At 42.2% G+C, this 26,603-nt stretch overlaps 1 protein-coding gene across 2 annotated transcripts; it reads right to left on the bottom strand.

Moving 5' to 3' along the window:
* Positions 1–730: 730 nt before the first annotated feature.
* nova1 (NOVA alternative splicing regulator 1) lies at positions 731–25,206 on the bottom strand. Of its 2 annotated transcripts, none has more exons than XM_034607413.1 (4): positions 24,578–25,206; positions 17,211–17,354; positions 9,105–9,271; positions 731–8,740 (listed from the first exon to the last, which is right to left on the bottom strand). In XM_034607413.1, exons 1-4 carry the CDS (start codon positions 24,747–24,749, stop codon positions 7,721–7,723), a joined length of 1,503 nt encoding a protein of 500 aa, XP_034463304.1. In that variant the 5' UTR covers positions 24,750–25,206; the 3' UTR covers positions 731–7,720. The 2 variants fall into 2 exon arrangements, with proteins under 2 accessions (XP_034463304.1, XP_034463305.1); XM_034607414.1 differs by lacking the exon at positions 24,578–25,206 and adding an exon at positions 20,002–20,465.
* Positions 25,207–26,603: the final 1,397 nt, after the last annotated feature.

Genomic DNA, 26,603 nt, shown 5'->3' on the forward strand with positions numbered 1-26,603 from the left:
GCAACATAATAAGATGTATGGTAATAAGTAGACCACACACACACACAGGTGTTTGCAGTTACATGACTTCGCTAGATCTCCTCTGCGGGTGTGTGTATGTGTGTAGACGTTGTGTTTGCTGGGGTGAAACAACACCTTTATCATCCTTATTAGTTTGCTCAGGTAACTCCTTGCATCGCTGCAGCCCTTTAATCAGCTCACTGCTAACCTGATCTGTGCTCGGCATTTAAGCCTCAAATAGTGGAGCGGCCTCAGCCTGTAAAACCCTATAATTCTTCAGTTTACTTTGTCTATGTTCAAACTGTGATCACAGATGAGACAAAAGTTCGTAGCTATCCCTCACATGCTTTATGAAATGAAACAAAATGTTCATGTTTGCAGATGGGCTGTGGCCAATGTCACAGCTGCTCTGGTGCAACTAAACAAGCTTTTTAATCTGAACAACATAATGAGCTATGCAGTATCACCCTGCTATCGGTGCACAAGTGCAACCACCAAATAAAAGCAGGCATGGATTTTCACTGCTTTTCACCACTTCACTACTACACCTAAATTGGATTCCTCATTATATGGGGATTATGTGCATGTAAACAGAGAAGTGATTCCCATTTAATATGTTCTTAGATTAAACCCTCCAGAAATCAATCTGGTCATAAACATGTTGGTTGTAACCCTATAAACTCTTGAGTATAGAGAGATGAGGTGGAGAATAAAAGCAACAGAAGGCAAGTGATGTTAAAATGAACATTTATAATGACTCTTTGTTGCCGTCGCAAAAATAATCTTTAAAAAACAATTCAATTATTAACACTGAAATGCTGACTTCACTGGTAGTCCACGAGTCATAAAACACAACTCACTGAATTTCTTTTACAAACACAGTACTACAGTTACATTAAATAGTCATTACCGTTAAATCTATTAATGAATAATGTTCAAATAAACGAATAATAAAAACAATGACACTTTTAAAATCCTCTCATTCCCTCTCGCCATAGTAGCTGCTGTCTTTTTATCAACAGTGTATCATTTAGAAAATATACTGCTTCTGAGATGTTTCTCTGACAAAAGCAGAAAACAGACTGGCAGCATAACAATAATAGTACATGAGCTCAAACGTCGTACAATTAGGGTGATGTCTTTCAAGGGGAGTGGAGACAGGACGTAACCATTCCTGTGATCTAACATTTACTTATGTAGGCTGGTAGCCTTTTGGCTCAGTATGGAATTATTTGGCACTCTTGCTGACAAATATTTGCCATTTAAAAGCTTTCACTTTTTCTAAAATGGCACAAGAAGGCATTTTCCTCTCATTTCTGAACATATTCAGAGGATGTTTTCATTTTAAAAGACATATAAATGCTGTCCTAGAAAGCCCTTTTTAGTAGTTAACACTGTGGACTTTCACAGATTCCCCTATAACAAACGAACCACTGTCATTAATATCCAAGAGAGATGTACCCAATCAACAAAACATCACTTTGCTTAGGTCGGAATATATGATCTTATGCTGTCAGTCCATTTTTTTCTGAGATGGAAAGAACAGAGGTTAAACGAAGTAAAATCGATCCTAAAGAAAATCGACAATGACATGAAAATGTTTGCAAGGTACTGGCATGCTTTCTTCAGTTTACACTTGAGCAAGCGTTCAGCCCTGCACAATTGTCCAGATAACGAAAAGAACAGCCTCACAGACTTTGACAGTAAAAGTGGTGTAAAATCCAACACATACATGAGTTTTCTGGGATGGAGAAGGTCAACTTTATGTTCATGGGAGGTTCAGAGGGTCAAAGACAAAAACGGCCTCATGTCTGGTTGGCAAGAATCCTGTATTTTCTCAGACGAAAGGGCTCAGAAATACCTTAATCCATTTCAACAGTGGACACGGTAGCGGGTGCTCATTGTAATGAAACACAAATTGTGATATCGTGTAGGCTGAGATTGTGACGCTCAGGTAGAAGAGGTTTTAAGAGAGGAGCAAGCAGCCTTATAGCCAGTTTGTAGCGGTTAAAACCAGTCGTAGCCTTCCTGTGAAAGGGCTCCGTGGGGGTCCGAGGTGGTGGTGGTGGATGAACGTCCGGAATACATTTGGAGTGGAAATAAAAACAAACGTGACAACTTTTGGAATGATGTTGTAGTTCGTTTGGCATTCAGGTGTGAAGCAGTAAATGCAACAACAGGGCTTTGTAACATAAAGTAATGGGACAGAAATATCATTCACGTCACTAGGCTTTTCCAAGTCTAGTAGGTTTCCTCTGTGGTTTTCATTATGTTGAGGTGGCAGAGGCAATCTTCATTTTGCTGGTGCCAATTATGTTTCTCAGATCTGACAGTGTATATCAGCCAGATGTCCAGCCTGCATCCCGCAGTACATCCACCCCAGTGCTTCCATCCCACCTTACTGGAGAAATGAAAACCACCTTAAATAAAACAAATTTAAGTAAAAAAAACAAAGTAAAAAGGACAAAAGCATACACATCCCCCATGGTTTCACCTGTTGGTTAAAAATACAGCACTCAGTGATTGACACAAACCTCTGCTGAAGGGAATGTGAAGGAGAAGCCTTCAAGTGGGGGAACAGGTGTAACTTTTCTATTTTGTCTGAGACTCCAGCCCTTTCCATCATTCATGAGACCCAACGGGATCAGGGAATAAATAAATTAAAGTAACATTAGTGTAACAGCAAATAATGGCAGGATAAATCAAAAAAAAAGATCAACTGTTGAAAGACAACATGGTTTGCTTCATTTCACAGCCAATATGACCACTGATCAGTAAAGTGCATTTATGCAACACCAAACAAACAAGATAATGTTGACAGCGAATCGGAAGTTGTGTTAAAACATATCTGGTTCATGACTATGGCCGTGTGAGGCCTACCTGACTATAGCTGAAATCTGTTATTGACATAGATATTAACTCTACATGTATTTGACATTCCTGCCCTGAATTTACATTGAAGACCAATAACATTTGACAGAAATAAAATTAAAAAGTGTAAATGGGTACATTCATAGATTAGATCTGGGCTTTCAAGCTGTGACATAAAAAAAAAATCTACAAATATCATGGGACAGGTTATATGAGGTTCAACCTGTTAGTAAAACAAACGCATGTCTGGTATCTTTAAAAAAAACTAAATAAAAAACACAAGGAGCCAATGCACTGAATAACATTTTCACGTTTGCTTGTCTCACATTTGTAATACTCCCCACTGTACCTAAAATTGAAAATATCTTCTCTGATGATGTAGAGAGATGAACTCGATGAACCGATGAGAATTTGATCTGAGATGTGTGTGTGTCTGTGTGTGTGTGTGTGTTTCTGTGTCTTTTTTTTTTCGGGCCAACATGACAATAATGAGCTCCCTCCCAACTCACAACATTAAAAAAAAAACCAACTTTTTTTTTTTTTTTTAACATGAGGCGAGAAAAACTTAAGTGCTTTACATTTGACTTCATGCAGTGTTATGTCTCTGAATGTTGCGAGAACACCTCGCAAATTTTTGTAATTTTTTTCCTCCATAATTTACTTTGATACCATGCAATAGAAGACGTGCAAAAAGATAACACCTAACTCCACAAACACATTTTTGATTGTTAATGTTATGTTATGAATGCTTATAACATGTTATGCTTAGTCCATGCTGGCCTATAGAGACATTTGTGAGAAAACAGCAGTACTTAAGCCACAGGTCAAACAAACACACAAGGGATGCATGGAGTGTAAAACAACATGGATCCATAAAAATCACAATCTTTAACTCTTAGTCTATGTACCTATGGGATAAAACAATGCACAAAAAGTTCTTTGTCCTTTGTTTTCTTAAGTAATGTATTTGATTATCTTTTCTTAACTTAAAAGACAGTGTTTGATTGGCACTTGATCAGCACTTCTAAACAAGTTATTGATATCTAACATTTGATCGCACATCTACAATTTCAGAAGCTGCAGAGGTCTAGTTTGGCACAGGTTGTACTATGGAGTCTATTATTACTTTTACTATCTTACCAATACTGTATAGTATTCTATACACCTCGTTTTATGCTCCAGCCTTGTGGAGCATGTTTCTAAACAGACCAGACATTTTTTTCAACTAAAATATTTTTGTATAGTTTACTTATCAAATAGCAGCATTTTCATAACTTACAAAAAGTACATGTAAACCTATTCATTCAAAATCTTAGTAATTTCAAAGGTTCATACAACAGACATAAAACACAAAACAGGACAACATGCTACTATATTGCTTCCAATATTCTTTACATTTTCTTACTGTCAAACTAAATCATCAATGACAGAAATATGGACACCACCGGCTGATGATGAGTCATCATAATGCACAAACAAATCGCGAAGCTAATCTTAATCAGGCTTAGTTGGCACTCTCATCATCCACACAAATATAACATAGTTCACATTGTATCGACAACGCTGGACTGCATTTGGACTACAAACTAGAATAGCTACAATAAAGTACATATAGATCATATGACATGACATATTGTATTCCACAGAAATGAATTCTAGTCATTTTCAGATAAGAGGATATGCATAAAGGATGTCATTGTTTCGGCTTGAGGTCACAAACGAGTTCCCACCTTACACTCGCTATCTTATGCATTCTGTTCGTTCTATGCTTTGTTTAGAGGCTGAGGCTTGAGCTCAGTTTGTTCAGCCAACATATGAATATTTATTCAACCAAGATTTGCCTTCTTCTGGAAAAAAACAACACTTTCTCTTTCCTTAAAAGGCCATAGTTCACAGTCTGAACCTTTCTAAACCCTACTTGTTCTTCTTATAGAGGGAATTTGATACTTTGAGCTAATGTTGCTGGTTGGTTTGGTGGGTGTCACAGTTTTGGAGGCAGGTGTTTTCTGTGCATTTTAGCCTTGTGAACTCCTGCGGCCTGGGAAAATATTTTCATACCCTTATGACCTGTAGTGCATAACTCCCACCAGCAGCACACCCGACACACCACCCATGAGAAGACAAGACAGGAGGAAGGAGAAAGAGGGGGAGAGCACAGCGTAGGAAGAAGCACAGACAGGGATTAGGACACAGGAGGAATTTTCAGAACGGCGAGAAACGGCAACATGCAGGGGAATAAAATGTCGAGAGAAAGAGGAAAGCTAATGAGGCGCAGAGAGAAATAGTATTTGGCACAACGTATTGATCAGTATTGATCAGGCAAGCAGTCCAGTTGCATTGATAAAACACCCCCTTGTTTTGTGCTTGTATCCTATTATATGCTTAAAATCTTGGGCAGTAAAAGGTTATCTTACGCTAAGATTTCACTAGTGGCCACATTGTAGTTATGGATGACTGTGAAGCCTTTTAGACATGTAGTGAAAGGAACGATTTCAGTTAGGAAGAAAGGCTTACTGTTGCAATTGGCACGCACAATGTTCGGACACAAAGAGTTGTTTCAAACACTTGCAAATCCATTTACTTTCAAACAAGAATTGTGATAATGAAAAAAGACAAGGCTATTCATTAAATTTCCCCAAAAATGGGAGTGGTTCTGATTTTCTTGGAAACTACTCAGCACCAACCCTCACAGCCGTGTACTCAGGAAGCTGATCATAGAGCTTGGGTTGATGAGGAGAATTGAAAGATGTCTCGATACAGTGTTGGAAGTGGACGCAATAGGGCTGGAGAATAACAGTGCAAGAAAATGTGGTTGGGGGATAATTTGTGGTTCTCTGACCAGAAAAATGTCCGCTAATTTAAATGCAGTGCATTAGTACTAGTAAACAAAAACATCACAAGACGCTGGAGTGAGAATGCTCTTGTGGTGATATCCCTTTTGTCAGTATTGGTACGTCTTGTGTATGTGACACAGATGTGCACATTAAAATATACTCACATCCCATGCAGGGACAGACACGCTTTACATTGTGTTTGTAATGTCTCACAGTGCAGTCTTCAGAGACCCAGTGTACTCAGGATGAACACCATGGATAGCAGCACAGAAGGAAGCCAAGGTAATCTTTGCGTGCTTGTAAATGCTCTAGATAATTTGCCTCCCTGCATTAGACAAACAATTGCCCATAACAGACAATGATGCCAAAACATTTTGCTATGTTTTAATATGTGCGCCACATGAAGTTAGTGAGCGATAACATGTTTCGGGAACGATAACAGGCATGAACTACAGAGTTGTAGTTTTTTTATGTCTTGATGCAAATTGGGAAGGATGGCTCAAAGAAAAAATGAGCCCAAACCTTCTTTTCAAGTGTCAGTCTACTTCCCTTTCATTAGTTTACGTCTTTTGACTATTTGGTACCCTTAATGTAAAGGCAATCGCTTCTTTGTTCACAGATATTGGTTCATACAGCTTTTCTTCACAACATGCTTTTGTAGTGCTTTGTTCCCTTTGTGAACTAAACTGGTTAGACACTGCATCAAGGTAGACTGAGCTTTAAGTTATTCCTCTTGGGTTACAAATGTGCGACTGAGGCAAAAACACTGTCAGGTAAAATCTAGAGAATTTTTGGAAAAAAGAAGACCTGCATTGGGAGTTTAGATGGAGACTGGATTGCTTTCCATCATGAAACGCTGAAATCAGTTATTTTAGGGGAGAGGCTGGGTCAGATCTAATGGGCTACTAATGGCTGGATGATACATCAGCTTATTTGTCTAATCAAGTAACGAGATTGGTCGCCAGAGAGATTTCATGTTTAAGGAGATATGAACCTAATCCTATAGCACCAAGAAAGGGTTAAACAACAAACATATTTCTGTGTTTGTAGCTGTGGCTGAATATGCAAATATGTTTCAGTGTTTGTGCATTTGTGGGAGCATTATCTATGTAAGTTCATGTAAAATATATTTATACATTCCTGTGTGTCTCCTCTATCCTCTCACATTGATTATTTAACCCCTGAACTATTCTTGCAGACAGCAACAGTGAAGTTCAGCCTGGGTTTGAGTTATACATTTCTTTCACTGCAACACAATGTTTGATCCCTGTAAATAAAAAATAGCATCAGGCTAATATTGTTTTTACATTCAGATCAACCTGCATTCGCAGGTTTAAATAATCTATTTGTGTTTGAATGAGACCATGTCAATAAATAAAGGATGAAAATATAAAATACCCAAATTTAGAAACGTCAATCATGATATGAGCCAAAATTCAACTTATGTGAAAGTAGACATGAATATACTCAGATTGCTTCCCCATAGATTGAGATGACCTCAGGTGCATGTCATAAAACCTGTCGCCTGTTAACAATGCCTTCTGCATTGTATACAAAGAGCAAGGTTTGTAGAACAGCTCTATTAGCTGGAACTTCATCTGACCCGCTCAACTCGCCGGGAGCTGAGGTTTGCAACTGAAATTAAAACCAACAAAACCAAACAAAAAATGGAAAATAAAACAGCTATGAGGTTTTGGAGAAGTGTGAAACCCTGCGGCTTCACCCTTGAATCTGCAGCTTGGCAGTGGACCAGTTCAGCTTACTCTGATCACCATCATCAAAAGGACTCGAGACAAACTTTTAAAAAACATCAGGACGTCAGTCCTTAAAACACATTCACATATCACACACACTTATCTTGGTTGTCTCCCCCACCTCCTCCTTTGTGATTCTCTCATTTGTTACTGAAATATTGAACAGATATTTGGACATTTCTTTTTTCTATTCATCGTGGCCCTCTCAATTCCCTTCTATCTCTGTCTTCATCCTTTCCTTCTTTCCTCTTCTTTTTCCTTTTAGCCCACCTTTTGTGGGTTGGTAGCACGCACACCCTGCTCGTACGTGATCCTCTGGCTGATCAGATACTGCGCTGCTTGTGTAGCGGCTGGCGACCCTGTTATGGTAACTTTACGGTTCCGAGTACCAGGAATGAACTCTCCCTTTTTGGAGATCTGGATTCGGGCTCCTGTTAGCTCCTGGTACTCGACCAGCGTTTTCCCTCCTTTCCCCAAAATGGCACCAACCAGATTTTCAGGAACAGCAATCTCAACCACGTCCTTGGCCCCATCTCCCAGCTTCTCTGCTGCCAGTAGAGAGGAGGCCATCAGCGGGGATGAAGCATTTAGGTAACCATTGGAAGCCCCTGTAGCAGCTGCTAGAGAACCCAGGGAGAACCCACCAAGGCCTGCAGCAGGGTGGCCAGCACTGCCTGAGGCATCGCTGGCATAGGAGGCCAGCAGGTTAGCTGCAGCAGCAGCAGCTGGGTTAGCGCTAGCTGCTACTGCAGCAAGAACCCCAGAGGCAGCTGCAGGGTTGAGGCCAAGGCCAAGGGTGTTAGTGTTGTAGCCATAGCTGGCCAATGTATTGAGGGCTGAGGTGATGGCCAACAGGTCATTGCCAGAGAAGCTAGACATGGCGGTGGGGAAGGCACCCATTCCCGTCAAGCCGGCCTGACCCAGAAGGCTGGAGGCAGTGGCAGCAGCTGCGGCCGCGTTGGGCATGACCTCAGCCGTGTTGGCGTAGGGGGATCCAGTGGGGTTGGAGTTGGCCACTGGACCCGAGACGTTAGAATAGCTGATGTTGAGACAGCTGCTGCTCTGAGGGTCCTCCTGGATCTTCTGCACTATGATCTCCACAGCCTTGCGGTTCTGTTCAGGCTCCCCACTGATGGTTACCACTCGCTCCTGGAGGTTGATGCCCTCTGGCTTCTGGGAGAGTTGCACCCAAGCCCCTGACTGCTCCATCACAGCTTTCACTGTGGCTCCACCCTTGCCAATGATCAGCCCAGCCGTGCTATTGGGCACGATCAATTTGGCCTGTGGAGAAATAGAAAGATTGAGGTAGCAATAAAATGTAATAAGAGACAGATTTAACGGCAATAAATGGCCAACAGAGAAAGTGATATCTTACACTGAGTCAGAGTACTATACCAGCCCCCGCTTTACTCAGCGGTTTGTTAATCCCAGGGGTTTAGGCTGCAGCTGCCACACAGCTCTGTCTAGCTATGAAAGATCGTAGGTAAAAATAACCACATACCCTCACATTTTCCTGACCCTACCAGACTCTGGGTCATGGCCCAGAGAACAAATAAGACTAATAAACAAGGTCTCCTGGAAGTGACCTGTTCCTACCACACAGTGACCACACACCCTCAGACCCACTGGCTGTACAGTATCTCACCTGTTTGACGCGGTCAGGGTTGACGGTGGTCTGTGGCTGCAGTATGCTGACAGGTTCGGGTTTCTGGGCGCTCTGGGGCATCTCACGGACTTTCTCCGCAATGAAGTTGTGAACACCATTGAGAGCTTCGACTGTACCCTGTATCAGACAGACACGTTCTGTTGTTCCTGTGATGACAGAGCAGGAAGAGGACAAACATAAGTCTGTTACATCGGTTACTATAATGCTTTCTGAGTGCGTACTTGACGAGCAGATTTGAAGGACTTGCTCAGGCTGGACCGGAATCTATTTATATTAAGATGTCTTGGCAATGAAAAATGTTCACATTTCACAAAGAGGAACCAATTACTAAGCCTTTCCTCGCTACTTCCATTTACACAATCAACAGAGAAACATCCCAAAAAATAACCATGCTTAGTTAGGGAGCCATGGGGTTGGGGTGGTTGGGAAGGGGGTGCAGCGAAGGGGCAGCTCATTCCTCTTCAATGATGTAACTCTTTCAGTGCTGTAATGCTGAGCCTTGCCCAGCAGCTCTAACAGACCAAACACACACACTTGTTCCTCCTCTAGGCTTCTCTCTACACCCACATTGACAATCCAACTGGCATTCCGTTACCATGGTAAAGGGGCTGAGTTTTGGAAACAGGTGATGCAACAGCGAGTCTTTTATACTTCCTCACAAGATATTTAAAACGCTCCCCCTTTAGTATCAACCTTCCGGCCTCGCTCTCTTTAACATTTGACCGTTCTTTGGCTGATTTTCTCAGATGACTTAAGAATGACATAAATCTGTATGATTTAGTGAGAGTAAAGAGTCGCATCTTCCACATTGATCGGGTATATTTGCAAATGGCAAAAGCAAGCTAATGAGGTGAACACTTGTCGGAGCAGTGCTGCTCTACTGCATCGCTCAAATTTTCATCTGTAATTCAGTAGAATCTCAAAGGCACACATCTGTTCTCTGGGCATTTATCAGGAAATCACTCAGGAAATGAATTAATTAATTCAAAGAAATCAGTCAAAGTCAGACTGGATTGGCTTCATACCATTGGCATGTCTAATAATGGATTTAAACAATCAATAGGTCAGTTTAAGCCTATCAGGAGAAGCAGTAGAAAACTGTAATTGGGTAAAATGGGGGAACGGGCATCTGACCTGAAACTGACCTTATTTTCTTAGTTACCCTGAATATTCTATAATAGCCATATGGTACTACATGTTGCACTATAACTTTAAATAACACTGCTTGAGACAGTAGTCCTGCACATGTTACCACATTTCTGACTGTCAACTTGGGAGATCAAAATATATCCAAATTAATTCCTACTGAAAAATACACAAACTGGCTATACATGAAGTAGAGCTTCAGGGAGAAGCACAGTTGGCTCCTTTGTGTGTTACTGTGCTTCACCTGCCTTCCATTCTTAACTTTGACAAAGTGATTACCTGTTGTGGATTTGTAAGCACATTATATCATTATGACATTATTTCCAAAGTGATAATGCAATTAAGTATTTTAATCACATGCATGGACATTTCAATGAACTAGTTACAGTGGATATTTAGAAAGTCCCATATTAGTCTGTTGCAATTGTTATAAATGAATCAGACATTTAAAACAGTGGTTGTTGTTTCCTTTTACTCTCATTTTCAATGATTTATGTTAATGTGAAGTGTGCTCTTGTGTATGCAGCCATGGATACAAACAATACACACAGAATATAAAGTATGAGAAAGTTAGAACCAAGATGTGGTCACAGTGATGTCTGACTTATTGGAAATTTACTTGGATCAACCTCTTTGCTTGCTCTACCCAGATGTAACAAACGTGGCCATACTGAGTGACACAACATGTCCTTAGAAGGCATATTGCCCTGGAAAATCTATGATATATCTTACATCATGATGAGGATATCCATTTACTTTGGTTGGCACAGAAACCTCAAGTTAAACATCTCTGAAGCATTTAGACTGGTCTTCACACAGTGACAGTACAGCTCCCAGGTCAGAGGGAGAGTTTGATGCGTGTACCATGTACCATGATGAATGACTACAACCTTTGTCAGTGGCATGAAACCGTGAAAAGGACAAACTATGTAAATTTCAAGTTTTATTCTCCACCCTTTTCACTTCCTGAATTGCTTGCATCAGCTTTTGCCTTCTGTCTTTCTTTGAGGATGATGAATTGCACAATAAAAGCTCTGGGCTTTGAGTTGCACGTCCGCTTGTTGGCAGGTAGGGGAGAGAAATGTGTCACTACCCCAGAGAGCACACATCTCAGCCTTCAGCTTTCTCCCAAGAGACCAATGAATCCCAGGTCTTCTATCTTGATCCTGAAGTAAGAGAGTTTCAACACAACTCCAGTTGCTTGAGCTTTCCTGCGATTTCAATCTGGCTCTGGGTTGTTCTCATTATTCAGACACATAATGTATCACTGTCATCACATCAGCAGATTTTTAAAGTAATTGTTCACACTACTAATCGAGCTGGAATGTTTTTGTTGGAATTCCCACCACTGAATATATTAATGGCGTCACAGTGATGTCATGTGGCACTTTACCAAAATGTAAACACAGATTTTAAATCCTGGGATCTTTTGTAACATGCCATTTTTATCCACTAAATCAGATAGTCAATTGGAAAACTTTTACATCAGATCACATTCTGACCAGTAGTTCCAAACAATATGTGCTGTATTTAAAAAAAACTAAGATTCTTACAACAGAGCAATAAGCCATTAAACTAAAGACTGATTTGTTTCATATACCTGATTCTAATAAGCTTTAAGACAGACAAATGAACAGTAAATTGTAAATGGGGGAAGAAACATAATACTATGGGACTCTTTAGAATACTAGATAGCATCAAGAGGATTTGGGATGCTGTAATGGAGGATCTGTGTTACATTAAAATACATCAGGGATTTTACTACTAGAAGGAGTACAGACACAAAGTGCAGAGTTTCAGGCTCGGATAGATCAGAGCTAAACGGCTGCAGCTGTTTGTAATCTTTGGTCATTTCATGGGTTTTAAAGGTTAAGGCTGGTCATGGTCTGTATTCTTCCTTAAGGTCAAAAAATATCATGTCAAGACAAAAACCAACAAAGCATTGGTCAACAGCTCGACACCTCAGTGCCTTGTCTGTTTGTGGCTCTCAGCCCCATGCCCACTGGTTTCTACTAAAGACTTACAGTACATCTCCAAACACAGGTCACAAATACATGCAGTAGTTTCACTTTTAATATAAAACAGGTGACTACTGTTGTTTTTAAGCATATATGACTCGAACAGCAGGAAATACAGCGTTTGTTGGGGACTAATTTTAGCAATGGATTAATACACTTTTGGTACGGAGTACTTACAGCAGCAGGGCGGTGTTGGTGATCTCAATGAGGGAATGACTCAGAAATAAATTACAGTGCCCATTTTTTTGGAAATGAGGGAACATGTCACCCAGTGAAACAGTGTGGCTCACTGTTAGTGGCTCACTGTTTTTAATGGAGCCCTATGGAACAATTAAGAGATATCTGACCCTAAATACACTGACAGTAGATTTGAGTTGAGTTTATTCATTGTTGGTTTTGTTCTTTTCATTCGTTGAAATTTGAAAAGGGCAGACTATCACCAAACTTAACTCCTTTAACAAATAGGGCCACCAAAAGGAGTATAGTATAGTGAATGTCAGAAATACACAATTTGCAGAGTAAATGAGCGAGCTTGTTGAGTGTGGTTATGATGGACACTGTATACCGTAATGCAACATGCAACATAAATGGAGGAGCTGCACAAAACTAATAACATGTACACAAGCTGTGGAGGGTGGTGTGATGGCTCCAGGGACATTTTGCCAAACAAAGAAACAGATTGAAAAAACTGTTTTACTCGCAAAATTCTGAAATGTGGCAATGACTGCATATCTTGTATTGGTTGCTATTAGTACAAAATGATAAAGTCATTTTGTGATGGAAGTGATGGAATCCTGACACCCGGGTAAATGGGGCAATTTGCCAGACAGCGAGGTGAGAGACCACCTTAGTGCGCTCGTACATGGCGCAGTGGGGATTTGAAGAAAAGGAAAACCTTCTACTGGCAATGGGAAAGGAGTTAATCGTTAACAAATTTTGGTGTAAAAGAGGTATAACATTGGAGACCCTAGCCTTGTTTCCTCAAACTGTTCCACAACCTTAACTGCCTGTATACTATTGTAACCATGACGACAAAGGTTATCTAATTGTAGGGAAGTACCTATTATCACCTAAACCATAATCTTTTCCAAAACCGAACCAAAGCATCACGTCTAGTAAGCTTTGATATTATAATAAAATCATGACGAAGAAGGTCAAGTACACTCTGCATATTTGTTATTTTAACAATGAAGAAGAAGGTTGGATACCTAGGAGCGATAGTTCAAGAGATGCTGCAACAGGTCGCACAGGAGGATAGGGTCAAATCACCTATATGATGTTTCCGGTCTGTTAGGTTGGACACTAGCGGGCAGTGGGAACTCAGTAGTTGTCTGCCTTTTCTCTGAGCTCTGAAAAATGTGTTTCAAATTCAAAATGGTCCTATCTATTTAAAAAAATAATATTTTAATCTCTAAGATTGCTGAAGATGAATTTAGGAGTTCATTAATAGAAGAATCAAATCACTTTGTTTGCATATAGCTAACAATTTAATGTACATTATTGTTTCCTGAGTTGTAGTCTCTAAAGGTGGCTAGCATAGTTGTTACAGTCAGCAGAGACAGTATGGGGAGTTCTTGATTTTTTAAAGAGCTATTCTGGAAATTTAGTATTGCACTTTCATAATAATGGGGGAGTTGAGAGACAGACTTAAATTGGATGGCAACTTTTGAAGCATTGGCTCCAGCTCCCCCCGGAATCCTCAGAGAATAGGCGGCGTATGGATGGATGGATAGATGGAACTTTTGAAGTAGCTTGGGCCAAGGTATTTCAGTCCTCTCAGTGGAGTCAAAAACACCGGATAGCATCTTGTAGACCCTTCCTGCTAAATGCCAACATCCTGTTAACACCACACCTCCAGTTTTGTAACACAGGCTTTTTGTTAATAATTTAGAGTGACCAAGCCCAGCCGATATATAAAAGTGATGTCATCATGGTTATTTTGCCAGACTTTTGAAAGCTCGCTCTGGAGCCACTGAAGAGATTACTCAACTGTTCACAAGTAATCCTCATGACAAACTTTTAGTATAACATTGATGGAGTGCCCATTTAATTAACTCATATTTCCCAATCCAAAAAATGTCAGCAGCTGTTTTGATGTTGTGCTTTCAGATGCTCTGATGTGTTCTGACACTATGGTTGTGTCTTAAAGCAGAGATATGTTGGAATACTGCAGTATAACAATTTACACTGTCACCAGGAAGAGCTGTTGTTCACTGGAGAAACAAAAGGCTGCAGTTTCCATTTGTTTGAAATCCCCAACCATGACATCACCCTAGACAGAGGTGATACTGTCCTATATGGATCATGAATGAGTGACTGTACACCACATATGGAACATGTTGGAAAACAACAGTTCCTGTGCTGCAGTTTCATTGTGTGCTCTTTTAAAAAAAAAAAGGAACTACCTCAGCTTACTCTGAGGAATAATGTGTTTTAAAGCATGAGGTCACATATTGGGACTGATATTTTAATGATCTGATAATGGAAAACATACTCTCTGTGTTTCTGTGACATCATAACACCCTCATCTGTTCGTGCTCTACAAAGTAACTCAATACACGCACTTGGCCGGAGGCCAGCTGCACAAAACAAAGGGTTTGAAGTTTTGTTTCTAAGTTTATGTTCAAATCGCGGACTCCCACGGCTCGCTCCCTCTCAGCTGCATAAATATGAGGATGTGTGTAAGTAGGTGTTAGTGGGTGTGTGTATGAGCTGAATGCACATTGTGAGTGGGTGAATGCATAGCATGCTGCATTTACAGAGGCTCAAGTCATTCAGCCAATACTCGCATCAGATGGGTTCACACTAAATAATGAAGATTAAAAAGTCGGCACCCATGGATTAGGAGGAAAGCATGCAAACAACTTTTTAAGAGAACAGTGATGTAATCGTATCTGGCCTGAACTCTCCCAACTACCAGGAACCAAATCAGAGAGAAATAGTGAGTGGGGAGGAGGAAAGAGGAAACTTGGCGTGTGTTGGAGCAGCTTGAGTACAGCTGGGAGAGGGGTCATGTCCATAGAGAGGGATTGAAAGAGGCTATTTCTAGGCCTGCCCCCCTGTCCCCTCGCTCACATACAATCATGCATCATACACAGACTTCACTATCTCTGCTCATCCATCTCAGTCCGCCACATCAGGGCCCAAGTGCACAGTTCCAATCAAGACCTTCGAATTCACGGTTTCATGTCTTACACTGACGGATGGAAGACGTGAGGTGGGTGGGAGTCTCAGACTGAGCCATCAAAGAGAGGATTGCAGAAGAAAATGGCTGCATCGGTTGTTGTCCCTTGATTTCTCTAGTGTGTGATTGTGCTGTGGTTGGAGTGTGCTCAGGTTGCCGCAGGATGAGAGATGGGGGTATGAACTGTGTGTAACGGTATTAGCATGCTACGTTAGCCTAAATCTAACCTGCTTCACCACTGAAGGAGGGTAAAACATTTGTGACTGATAAACATGTTAATCATTCTCAGAACAGCAGTTTTATAAAGGTCTACCCTCTTCTGATTTCTCAGGAAGTAGCACTCATCTACTGTGAAGTTTACAGTAGCAGTCGTTTCATTTTACTTGTGTGGGCCAGAACAACCATCCAATCAAATCCTTGCCAGCACCCTCTCCCTGAACTCCTCTTCTCACTCATCACCATAATGAGTAGGGGGATGGGCAAAGCAGGTGGTGGCCTATGAACGCATCTGCAATCCAAAGAGAGAAGTAAAGATACCCGTCCCTGCTTTCATTTGTTCTGATGCCAGTGAAGTAGTCATATTCCCTCCCTCAAACGTAGCGGGCCTAGCATGTGGAGAATTTCGATCAAAGCCCTCTGAACAGGCGTCATTTCATCGCGACTAGAGGAAACATGGTGGGGGAAAAAAGTATGGGGAAAAAAATTGAAAATCCTTCTCTTCCTCTCCCCCAGCGTTCAGTAACTCCGTAACACCACGGTTCTGTATGTCTAATATATCACCTGTAACTCCCAACTGGACAGGTCAATATCAAACATGACATGCTGTTTGTCTGTCTGTAGTGCGACATGTTGCCTTCTACATTAGAGTAAACCAGGGACTCTTTTTCAGCTATAACCACAGAGGAGGTGTCCAATAATCACTGTAGCCATTATGATGGAAAACAAAGTCATGGCAATCAGGCAGACAGTAAAAAGTATACTACTACTACTACAGAGGGATTATTTTCTGGCATGTGCTATCACAAAAAACATCTGGACCTAATAAGCAGCGGAACGCTCAGCACCTGTTATTTTTCACCGGGCTGAAGAATCCACTGAGGCATGAAGGACAAACACCCAGACTCCTCTACAACTCAGGCATTTGTGTTTGGAGGATAAGATGGCTCAGCTTTGACCTCCATGTGATAGGGGTCACCAAGCCGCTAGAGCATCCTTCTCCTGTTGACATTTTTGAGTGAGACTCTCCCGGATGATTAATGCTACCGATGTACGCTACATGTCTTCTGCATGACACAATTTGCACTTGATTTTGATGGGGATAAAATGGCAGCACTGCACAATTCTTCCGACTTTACTCGAGAAAAGCGAGCCATTTCTTGTTTTGCAACTACATGGTACCATGAGCACTGCAAAAAGAGCAACCCTGCACTGAAGGGTGCAACCTGCTAGAGAGGCCATTTAATTGAAATTGAATATGCCTGCAGACTTGAATGCAGCATCTAACAGCAGTAACATCGGCATGCATGTTTAGTCCTTCAAGGACACAAGGATAATCACGTTCAAAGTGTTCATGATTGGTGTGTTGTTAAAATGTAATGCAGCTATTTGTGGAAAGCCAAATGAAGAGCTCTCTCACACCAAACCATCACTCCTTCAGCTGGGTGATGAGTCAAACTCTTCCTCTCATATATTTATAGATTGATAGATTGGTTTTAACTAATGACTGTTCATTCTTACCTGGGTAGAAGTCTTTGGATTTGGACAGCTTAATGGTGGCACCCGTCTCTTTCTGCAGTTGTACGATGGTCTGGCCGCCCTTGCCAATTATAGAGCCGGCTGCATAGCTGGGGATCAGCACCTTCAGGAAGTACTCGCCCTCCTCTGGGGGGGAGACACACAAAGTGGCAAAGGGTCACATAATGTAAAGTAGCTCAGTACAGCATTACATACACCATACTGGTACCCAGCCCCCAACACCCTGAACAAGCAAAAACTCACAATGGGAGCACACAGCTTTGACATATATATGATATAGGGGGAAATGCATTAACATTATGATGTGTCTGAATTCTTCTGGCTAAGGGAGGGCATCTGGAAGAAGATTTTACCCTTTGAATTCTTTATAGTTTTCAGCACATTCACATTTTATTGGAGATTGGTGGCATGTTCTGTGTTCTGTCCCAGATTTCTTATGGAGTAAATGATGACCTCCTTTCCAGTTTGCAGAGGTCTAATTTTAACTGTTTTCAAGGAGTTTTAGCAACCTCTGGCTAAATACATAGCCAAGTCCAGTGTTACTTATCACTGTTCACACATGAATAAAAGGAATGTAGAATTAACACTTCAGTCTGAATGTAAAATCTATCCTGTTTTTCCTGGAAGACAAAGTTACAAACAGAGGACTATATGCAAACACATGAAGTCATTATCCATGCAGTTTATTAAAGCCAATCCAAAATGATCCTTCTTAATTAACAGACGTAAGAAGAACATATGGGAACCAATCCCACAGATTTGTTCATAGGGTATACTGCCAAGATGGTCTAAATCTCCTCCATTTTGGAAGGGGGCTTCTGTAGCTTACAGTGGCTCGTAGAATTCAAACTGATGTGATTGACAGCACATCAGTTTGAAGAATTTGCAGCTTTCATGCTTCACCCTTTCAATAGGGAAAGTTCCTTTTCCCAACAGTTTCTAATTAAGAATTAATCAGCACCAAAGTGGGAGAAGTGTCTGTCCAGGAAAACCCTGAACACACTAAGTGCACTAATCTAGTAAAACGCAATCAACCACCTATTGAGCTTAGACCCAAATATAATCAAAGAACCTGCCAACAAGACATCAAAAATATTACATTTATGGATGTTAAGCGTCCGTGACTCCCCTGTGCATTCATATATCATATCGATGACGTCATGGTAAACACTTGGTACAGGTGCTTACTAACTACACTAACGCACGGATACAAATAATCTCCTCTGCATGCTGATTTCGATGCAATGACGTCATGTTCAATTCTTTTCAGCTGCCTCAAGGGTGACGCCACTGAAGCGGGCAGAGATGCAAAAAGGAACTGTCCACCTTTGGATGACGAGATTTCTCGTGCATTTCCAAGTGATAAATCCCTCCGATTTCTGATCGTGGGCCACAAGGTCTGTCACCATGTCGCTGCCTCCTGTGGGTTGTGGAGGGTGTCGAATGTAAGGGCTTGACCGGCATGGTGGGGAGGAAAGATGGATGGATGGAGGTGTACCACCCTGCATTCAAACAGACCTGTTGCCTCTATAATGCACTCATTAGATTCAGATGTGAATTAACATGGCACTGTGACATAAGGAATTTCACAGCCTACAAGTTAGCTCCTCTCCTTATTGCATTAATATGCTCCTCATGTTCCATTCAGACACAGGCTTGTTTTCGTGCACATCACCCATAACCAATGGTTCTGACAATTATTGAGACAATGACATAATTGTTAATAGAATCCCCTTTTCATTTTGATTAATTAGCCATGGTTGTGGAGAAAATCCCAAATCCCAGACCTTATTATATCCACATTTACGTGACAGCACAAAATTTACTCCCCCATTGAAAGCTTGTATATACTGTACGTCAGGTGCTGGTCGATTTTTCTGTGATCGTCCTAACAATAGAAATGCGAGATAAACCTTAACATGGACATCACATAAGCAGCTCTATTCATCTCCGGCCATTGTTCGATCTTTACATTTTCATACTATATTGCAGTCAGCTCTCTGTTTTTCTCAAAACGAATAACAATAAAATGACCTTGGTGAAAAAATAAAGATCATGCATGACTGACATGGTCGCCATAAAGCTTTTGAGCCCTCCCTCCTATCACAAGATATCTGATGCCGTAGCCACACAAAGAATTTAATTTGAATGATACTGATTGCAAACATCCAAAGACCTGTTGTTGACAGACAAGCCCAAACCCACTGCGTAACTTTCTGCTCATCTTCAACGAGAGTAAAGCCACCAGGGGAGGAAGCCACTAAGAATCCCTCCATTACCCTCACAGCCACGTTTGCTGTCATTACTCAATAATTAATTCCGTCCTAGTGTCTGAGATCACAGTAACAGGTTTTAATGGCGTCATGTGGTAGAGTAAACATGGCAATCTGTTGCTGCAGTCCGCCAGGGAACGGGAGCAGTGGGGCACGTTGGGAAGCTGAGCCAGTGGGGTGTTAGTTCAAACCCCTGCTTCCAATACTGGAAGGATGGCTCGGAGGAGAGACACAGACGCTGAGCCAAATGTGTTTAGTTAAGTCACTCAAGGGGGGTGGGTCAGGAGGAAATGCCTTGTGACCGTCCTCCCTCCTCCTTACTACCCGTCCAAGTATCCATTCTGCATGTCAATGGACTAACCTGCTGCTGACAGACAGCAAGGACGGTGGTACAAAAATGACCAATAATGGACAAATGAGCTTGCGGTGTATGAAACCGCATGTAGTCTAGCATGATGGATAAATTCAACAAGTCAGACAAAAGAGAGTTCGAGGCTTACCCATTCTGAGATCTGCTGCTTCTCAAGTCCTCTGTCAGATCGCCATCAATGCCGGGACACAATCTCTAAAGGGGATCTTAACATTAGCCTAGGCATAGGTGCAATGGTCGTGTTGAGGAATGCGGCCGGTCGACCTTTTTCACCGAGGTTTAATTCATCAGTGGGTGCAGAAAAAGAGATTTCACCGCAGCATCCGAGCCATGCCTGCAGCTGGCCAGAGCCTCAATTGTCTGAGAAAATGCTAATGCAGGCTCTCAGTGTTTTCAGTGAAAGACGGCACGCATTGTTCAAGCCTGCATCGGTTTGAAGGGGGGGGTCTTCCCTGCCGCATCACCCTTTTCACTGCTCTCATCCATATTCATCGAGTGGCCTGTCCGTCTGCAGCAGCACGCAGGACTGACACCTCGCTCGGCCAATGGGTGGCCTCCTCCCTCCAGCACGTCATGTCCCCACCTCCCGAAGCCGGTCCCAAAAAAATTGAATTTTCTCCTCTACTCCGCCTCTTTTGACGCAGCACTATAAAGTATGGCAGTCCATTCACTCGCTTTTTTTAGCGAAAAGTGACAAAGGTGAAGTGGCTGAGTGAGCGGGCTTCAGCATTGAATGGGGACGCATGTAGAGTGACCTTCAACAGTGGCTGAAGAGGTGTATGGATAACATAAGCAGATGATGAAGGAGGTGGAGGAGGAGTGATCTGAGGCAGCGTGCCTTACGCCACCCACCCTCCTTTCCTCTTTTCCCCCACCCCCAATCCCTTAGACGGCCATGTTTGAGAGGGCGGAGGGGCTCATCAACCATTGCAAATGGCAGTGCCGCAGAATGGTGGAGGGGGGGTGATGAAGCCAATCACTACGCCTATAAATCTTACGCGGAGAGGTATCTTAAGTGTGTAAAAACTGCAATGTGCATGTGTGTTACTGTCTGTGCATGGACACGGGGGTGGGGGTTCAACTTCATTTAACAGTGCCTTCCAGGGAACCTGTAAAAAAGGAACTCCTTTTTTTCCTGGCTGCTTACTGCTTTCATCCACAAATCAAACCCTAACACTGTGGCCCGTTTTGTTTGGTAGCGAATGCCTTCCAGAAAATTCTACCGGTCTCATTCACTGAGAGATGCTCCGGAATATAGACACAGCCTCCCTGTAGACTCCACTCCCTCTCACGGTCTATCCATCTCTCCTTTTCTCTCCATTCTTCTCATTCTCTCTTTCACTGCCACCTGGCAAATTCACAGTCCGCTCACGTCACATCACTCTGCAAGGGCACCTGTGTCCTTCCCACCAAAAAAAAAAAAAAAAAAAGAAATACAGCTCACATTCCTGTGCCAACCTTTCCATTAGCTACATTACGAGATCATACCTAATCCCTCAGCTACACAACCTTTTGGAAGGTGCATGCTTGCCAGCAACATGGGCTCAGAGTATGGGTAATTAGACAGAGAAATGAATGAAAGATGCTCACTCTGAGGCGAGAGGGGCAATGCTGATAAAAGAAGAGTAATTTCCCTCATTCAGTGTCCACAGCTCTTAATGCATAATGAGGGGCTCGGCTCTGAAAGAGCATGCACTTTCTTCTCTTTGTTGTAGCTGCCAGTCATGTTAATGATCAGTTTGGTAGGAATAACGTGATCAATATCAGTCGTAGTCAAGGGGTTGGTGATTACAGGGACAGCTAAGGATTATCAGGCTCTCTACCACTGCTAGCAGACAGGCTGTGGGTCTGCACCGTTACATATAATACATGAAGATCACATAAAATGGGAGGTGATGATAACACACATTACATAAAGCCTTGGATGACGAGATATATATAAAACATCTGTTTGGTGTAGGCGTCATTACAAATGATCTAAATGTGCATTTCATGTGAACATTAACAGGGCGTCTCTGTTCCTGAGCTCCGTCTGTGGAACAAAGAGTCACCCTTTTAGATACTTATCATGTGAGCAGTGGATTGGCTGCATTTTCACCTCTATAAATCACATTTTGGTGAGCTACTGCATATGATAACACTTTTCGAGAAGTCTAAGCTAATTTGTACAATTGAAATGTCAATAATGCCTTAAATATGTTTGCAGAGCAATGTAGAGCTCCAAGACTATCATCACGTGATACATGTAACCATGCGTTTAACCACTCAGGTCAAGCAATTTAATGTACATGGGAAAATCACACCTTTTTTACGCAATACTCAAGGTTAATAACCTGTGCTTCTCAAACCAGTTACCATGGACTTGGAAGTGTGTGTGTCACTATAAGATTTTAAAGGGAAATAAGACAGCAGTTCTATTCATTTTTGGCCCTGTCAGGTCAGCATTACAAATCATAACAAATTCATATACTGAAGCCTTACAAAACTAAATATGCTTTAATATGTCCAGTTCAATCAATTCCTGACACTTCCTGACACATATTCAAGATGATTGTGGTGACAAAACGTATATTATATATTATACACTGCACCTCATTATTATTTGCAATATGAATGTGCCTGAATATGAAGAAATAAGCCTCTTTGAAGTTATTTATTAGTTGAAATATTTATTTTCATTGGCACAATGAATCTCCTGATTATAAAAGTCTGGCAGTCAGAGATGCAGCGATGTCTTCAAAGAGGATGGAGTCAGGCTGGTAAAATGATGTGTGATAACATTATAGAAATGACAGCACTAAAAAGTGTGTGTGAATTATGACTTTTTTGTATCTTCTGTTGCGATTTTCCAAATGCAATTTCACACTATGTAGCCATTCATATCACCCTGATATTGGATGGGAAGAACACCAATGCGACTTTCCTGTTCGAAAGTGGTTTTCGGAGCACTAACGGTGGACATATGGAGGCTGGATCCGCTCTAAAATACTGTCTGCTGGCACAAGGGTCTTTATGTGTCCTGCTGAAATAACAATTCTGAGGTGCAGTGAGGTGTGGCAAAGATGCACTTGTGCTTTTCGAAACAGGATATAATGGTGCTGTCACAGAATGGCAGCGTGTGTGTGTGTGGGGGGGCACAGAGACAAATTTCTGCAACATATGGTGAAGAAACTGGTTTGTCTCTGTGGACGTCTAATTAACATTAAGTTGTTGGATAAGTGGTCCCTGTGAGCTGTGCACGCCATAACAGTCACAAGCTGAAATAAGACTTAACAGTACTGGCATATTGAATCAGCCGTCATCCTCACCGACATCTTACCGATGACTAATAAAGCAAGTGTGCACACACCTCATTGTTTCTATATTTGCCACCATCATTTCTCCTCCACAAAATGAAACCAGACGCAATTTGCTAAAATGGTGCTGCAGTGTTTCTGTAGTTTCCTCCTTCCACACCCACCAAGTAGTTCTCACTATTCCCTGATATTCCATTTAATTTTCCCATCTGTTAATATCAATTAATTTAAATGATTGTTTTCATTTTTCATGCAGGGAGGGATGAAACCAACTGCTCCCCCCCCCCCCCAAGAAAAATCCTAATTTGACACCAGCTACACCGCCCAGCTCTGCATGTGGAGCTCCAGCATGTTTTTAATTAGAATCATTTCAGAATCATAATTTTTTCCTGTGTAGTGTGCTACAGTGGAGGCTTTCTAAAAGCTGGTGAGTCAAACATCAGGACGGGGGTAACAAAAATACAAAACAGATGCAGAGATTTGGCTCATCTCACAACCTATAAATAACCTGTGTTTGATAGGGATCTTGGCTTCAAGTGCTGCAGCGTGTGTACCCTGCTAGTTGTTCAGGGTTGTGTGAGTTTCACCTGTTGGTTTTCTTCCTCAAACTGTACTTCAAATGCACATTTAGCTCCTGACATTGTTAATTTACCAGCTCTAAATCAGCATATTTTCAACCCTGAAGCAGAAGGAATGTCCCTAAAGTCTCCCACATAACTCACAGTAAATCTACTAAAATCATGCATACATCTCATCTCAAAAGACCACAGGGGCCCCTGCTGTTACTTGTCAGTGTTTACAAATCAACACTGAGGCCAGTTCCCTTTTTGATTGAAGAGCCACTGTCCTCTGGGCTATTAATGTATCATAAAGCCAAGGTTTACTATTTCAGTGGGAGATGCATTTGTACGGGGAGTGGATCCCACTCCCAAGGATCCAGGATTCACAGAGGAGTTGCAGGGCAAGATGTTTGACTTGACTACCAGTGTGGCCTCTGCACAAGACAGTATCGGGGGATCCCTGTGTGTATGAGGACAGCCACAGAACTCATGGACTGAGGGTGAGTGTAAACACCTCTCTTTTGTGATATGAAAGTCTCTACATACAAATCACACTGAATCAAAGTGTTCCCAGCAGAGCTCCAGATGTGGAGCAGGCAGGTGATCGGGTTCATGTGGAAAGCTGACCTGAGCTGAGGAGTTCACAGGCTCAGTCGGACTGTCTGCTCTCCCTGCTGGGGGATGGAGCTGAGTATGAAGTCACAAACACAAGTCAGGCTTTCAAAGTGCACAGGTGCTGCAGGATACTGCGGCCCAGATCTGCTTCTATAAACTGTGAGTGGCTCCTTTGCATGCAGCTACGTGTAAAGGCTTCTACAGCAACACACTGGCTGCTGTGTACGTCTCTTACCTCCGGTGTTGGTCCGCTTGGTGCAGCCGGCCTCCTCCGCCGGAGTTTCCAGCGGTCGTTTGCGGGAGTCCGGGTTATCGGGCTCCATGAGGGGCTGCTGGAGGCTGTGGAGGTCGGCGTAAATCCCGTTATGGTCCACGGCTGCTCCGCCGCCACCGGCCATCATCATCATCTTTTCCCCTTTTGGAGCTGGAGAGAAATTTGCGCTATTCCCCCCTTTTTTTTTTTCTAACACACACACACGCGCACACGCACACACCCTGATAACGCACAGCGCGGTATGAACGCCAAGTTTTGGGGTCTGGAGACGCAGAGAAAAGGCTCAAAATGTTGGCCACCAGTGGGATCGGGGGGTCTCCTCTCCCCGCTGCCCCGCTGCTCCTCCAGCGCGTCCCTTACCGAGCTAAATATAAAAATCCCATTGAGTGAAATGCGCTCATTTCAAACGCGTCGCTCCAGCAGCGTGCTCCTTATTGTTGACGCGCAGAAATGACACCAGCCAACAACCCCGCGCCTTGACATAAAGCTGCACAACAGACTGACAACAGACGAGAGCCTGGAACAAGTGCAACAGCTTCACGGGGCTGGAGGGAGTGAGTGAGCGAGGAGCGGGAGAAACACCTCTCTTTCTTTCTGAATGTTTCTGTGTCAAGTCCTCTCAGTGTGATAAGTGCAGCTGTTGTTATTGTTGCCTTTGTAATGCAACACGGACCCGATGAGAAAGAGAGGACCACAGTGCCACTGACCGGCCAACACACGCGCCCCCCACTCAAACATCCCCGCCGTGGATTCAATTCACTGCCAAAGTACAAATACCTGAAACCTTCTATAGTTGACCTCAACGGTTCTGACGCCACTTTTTGTTTGTTTTCACATCAGAGCAACTCAGGTTAAATGACTTCAATTCAGTTCAAGTCCATTTTATTTGTTTAGTCAGGTACAGACCTTACAATATTATTATGGCGAACACTTTGGTGACTGTGGAGAGTAAAAAAAAAAAAACATCTGCCTTGACCAGTAGGGGTGAGAGGTAAAAGGGGAGAAAAGTTAGATAGATATTTTTTTATTAACTTTAGTACTTTAATAGTGATACTTAGAAGGGGTGGGGGGTGGGGGGGCTGTGGGCCCTTTATGATTATGTAATAGGGTCTATGAATAGGGTCTGTAAATATCACGTTTGGTCTCAAGTCTTAAAATCTACATCATCAAAACTCACCGACTCGTGTTAAAAGACAAGATAGTCAATTTAATAGTTTAATATCATTGTGAATTTACGACTGTTTGACAGACAAAACACAATATCTGAACATGTTGACCTGGGCTTCAGAACACAGACTTTCTGTTGACATTGACAGAGCAAATGGAGAACACAGGAGAGAAGTCATTGCCCATTTCAGTGATCCAAAAGTAATTGGACACTTGGCAAATGAATGTTTCTATGGAACCCGAGTATCCTCAGAGTATTTCATGCATTTCATGCAGGAGCTCGCTAGTGTTTCCAAGCTTCCTGAGACATCAGAGCTGTCATTTATATGTTTGAGAAGTGAAGAGGTGAAAATAATAATGAGACTCAAAGAAGAAAACAATTCTGTGCCCACATTGAGACAAATGCATCCAATGTCATTCCATCTGACAACATTTTATCACTCAGCAGGACATTGATCAATAGCAACCAGATCTTTGCAGGATGAAGAGGTGGAAAATCCTCAACTGGCAGAGTCATCAGTCACCTGATCTGATCCGATTGAGCTGCAGTCCACCTGCTGAGGAGCAGACTGAAGACAGGGAGACCCCACAACAAGCGAGAGCACATAGTAACTGACTGAAAAAGGATTTTACATTAAATATTAAAAACATTACAACCCCTAAACTTGGGCACAATGTGTTAAAAGGGCCACAACAGTTCTTTCAAATAGTGACTACAGCTGTCATCTAAAACTTAAAAAAGGAGTGAAAACGGCCGTGGCTTGCTTTGTGCCATCACCTCTGAGTGGTCAGTGTCAAATTTAATGACTGTTTGAGGAAC

The sequence above is a fragment of the Hippoglossus hippoglossus genome, chromosome 14, assembly GCF_009819705.1.
Source record: "Hippoglossus hippoglossus isolate fHipHip1 chromosome 14, fHipHip1.pri, whole genome shotgun sequence".
In the NCBI taxonomy this organism is placed as follows: Eukaryota; Metazoa; Chordata; class Actinopteri; order Pleuronectiformes; family Pleuronectidae; genus Hippoglossus; species Hippoglossus hippoglossus.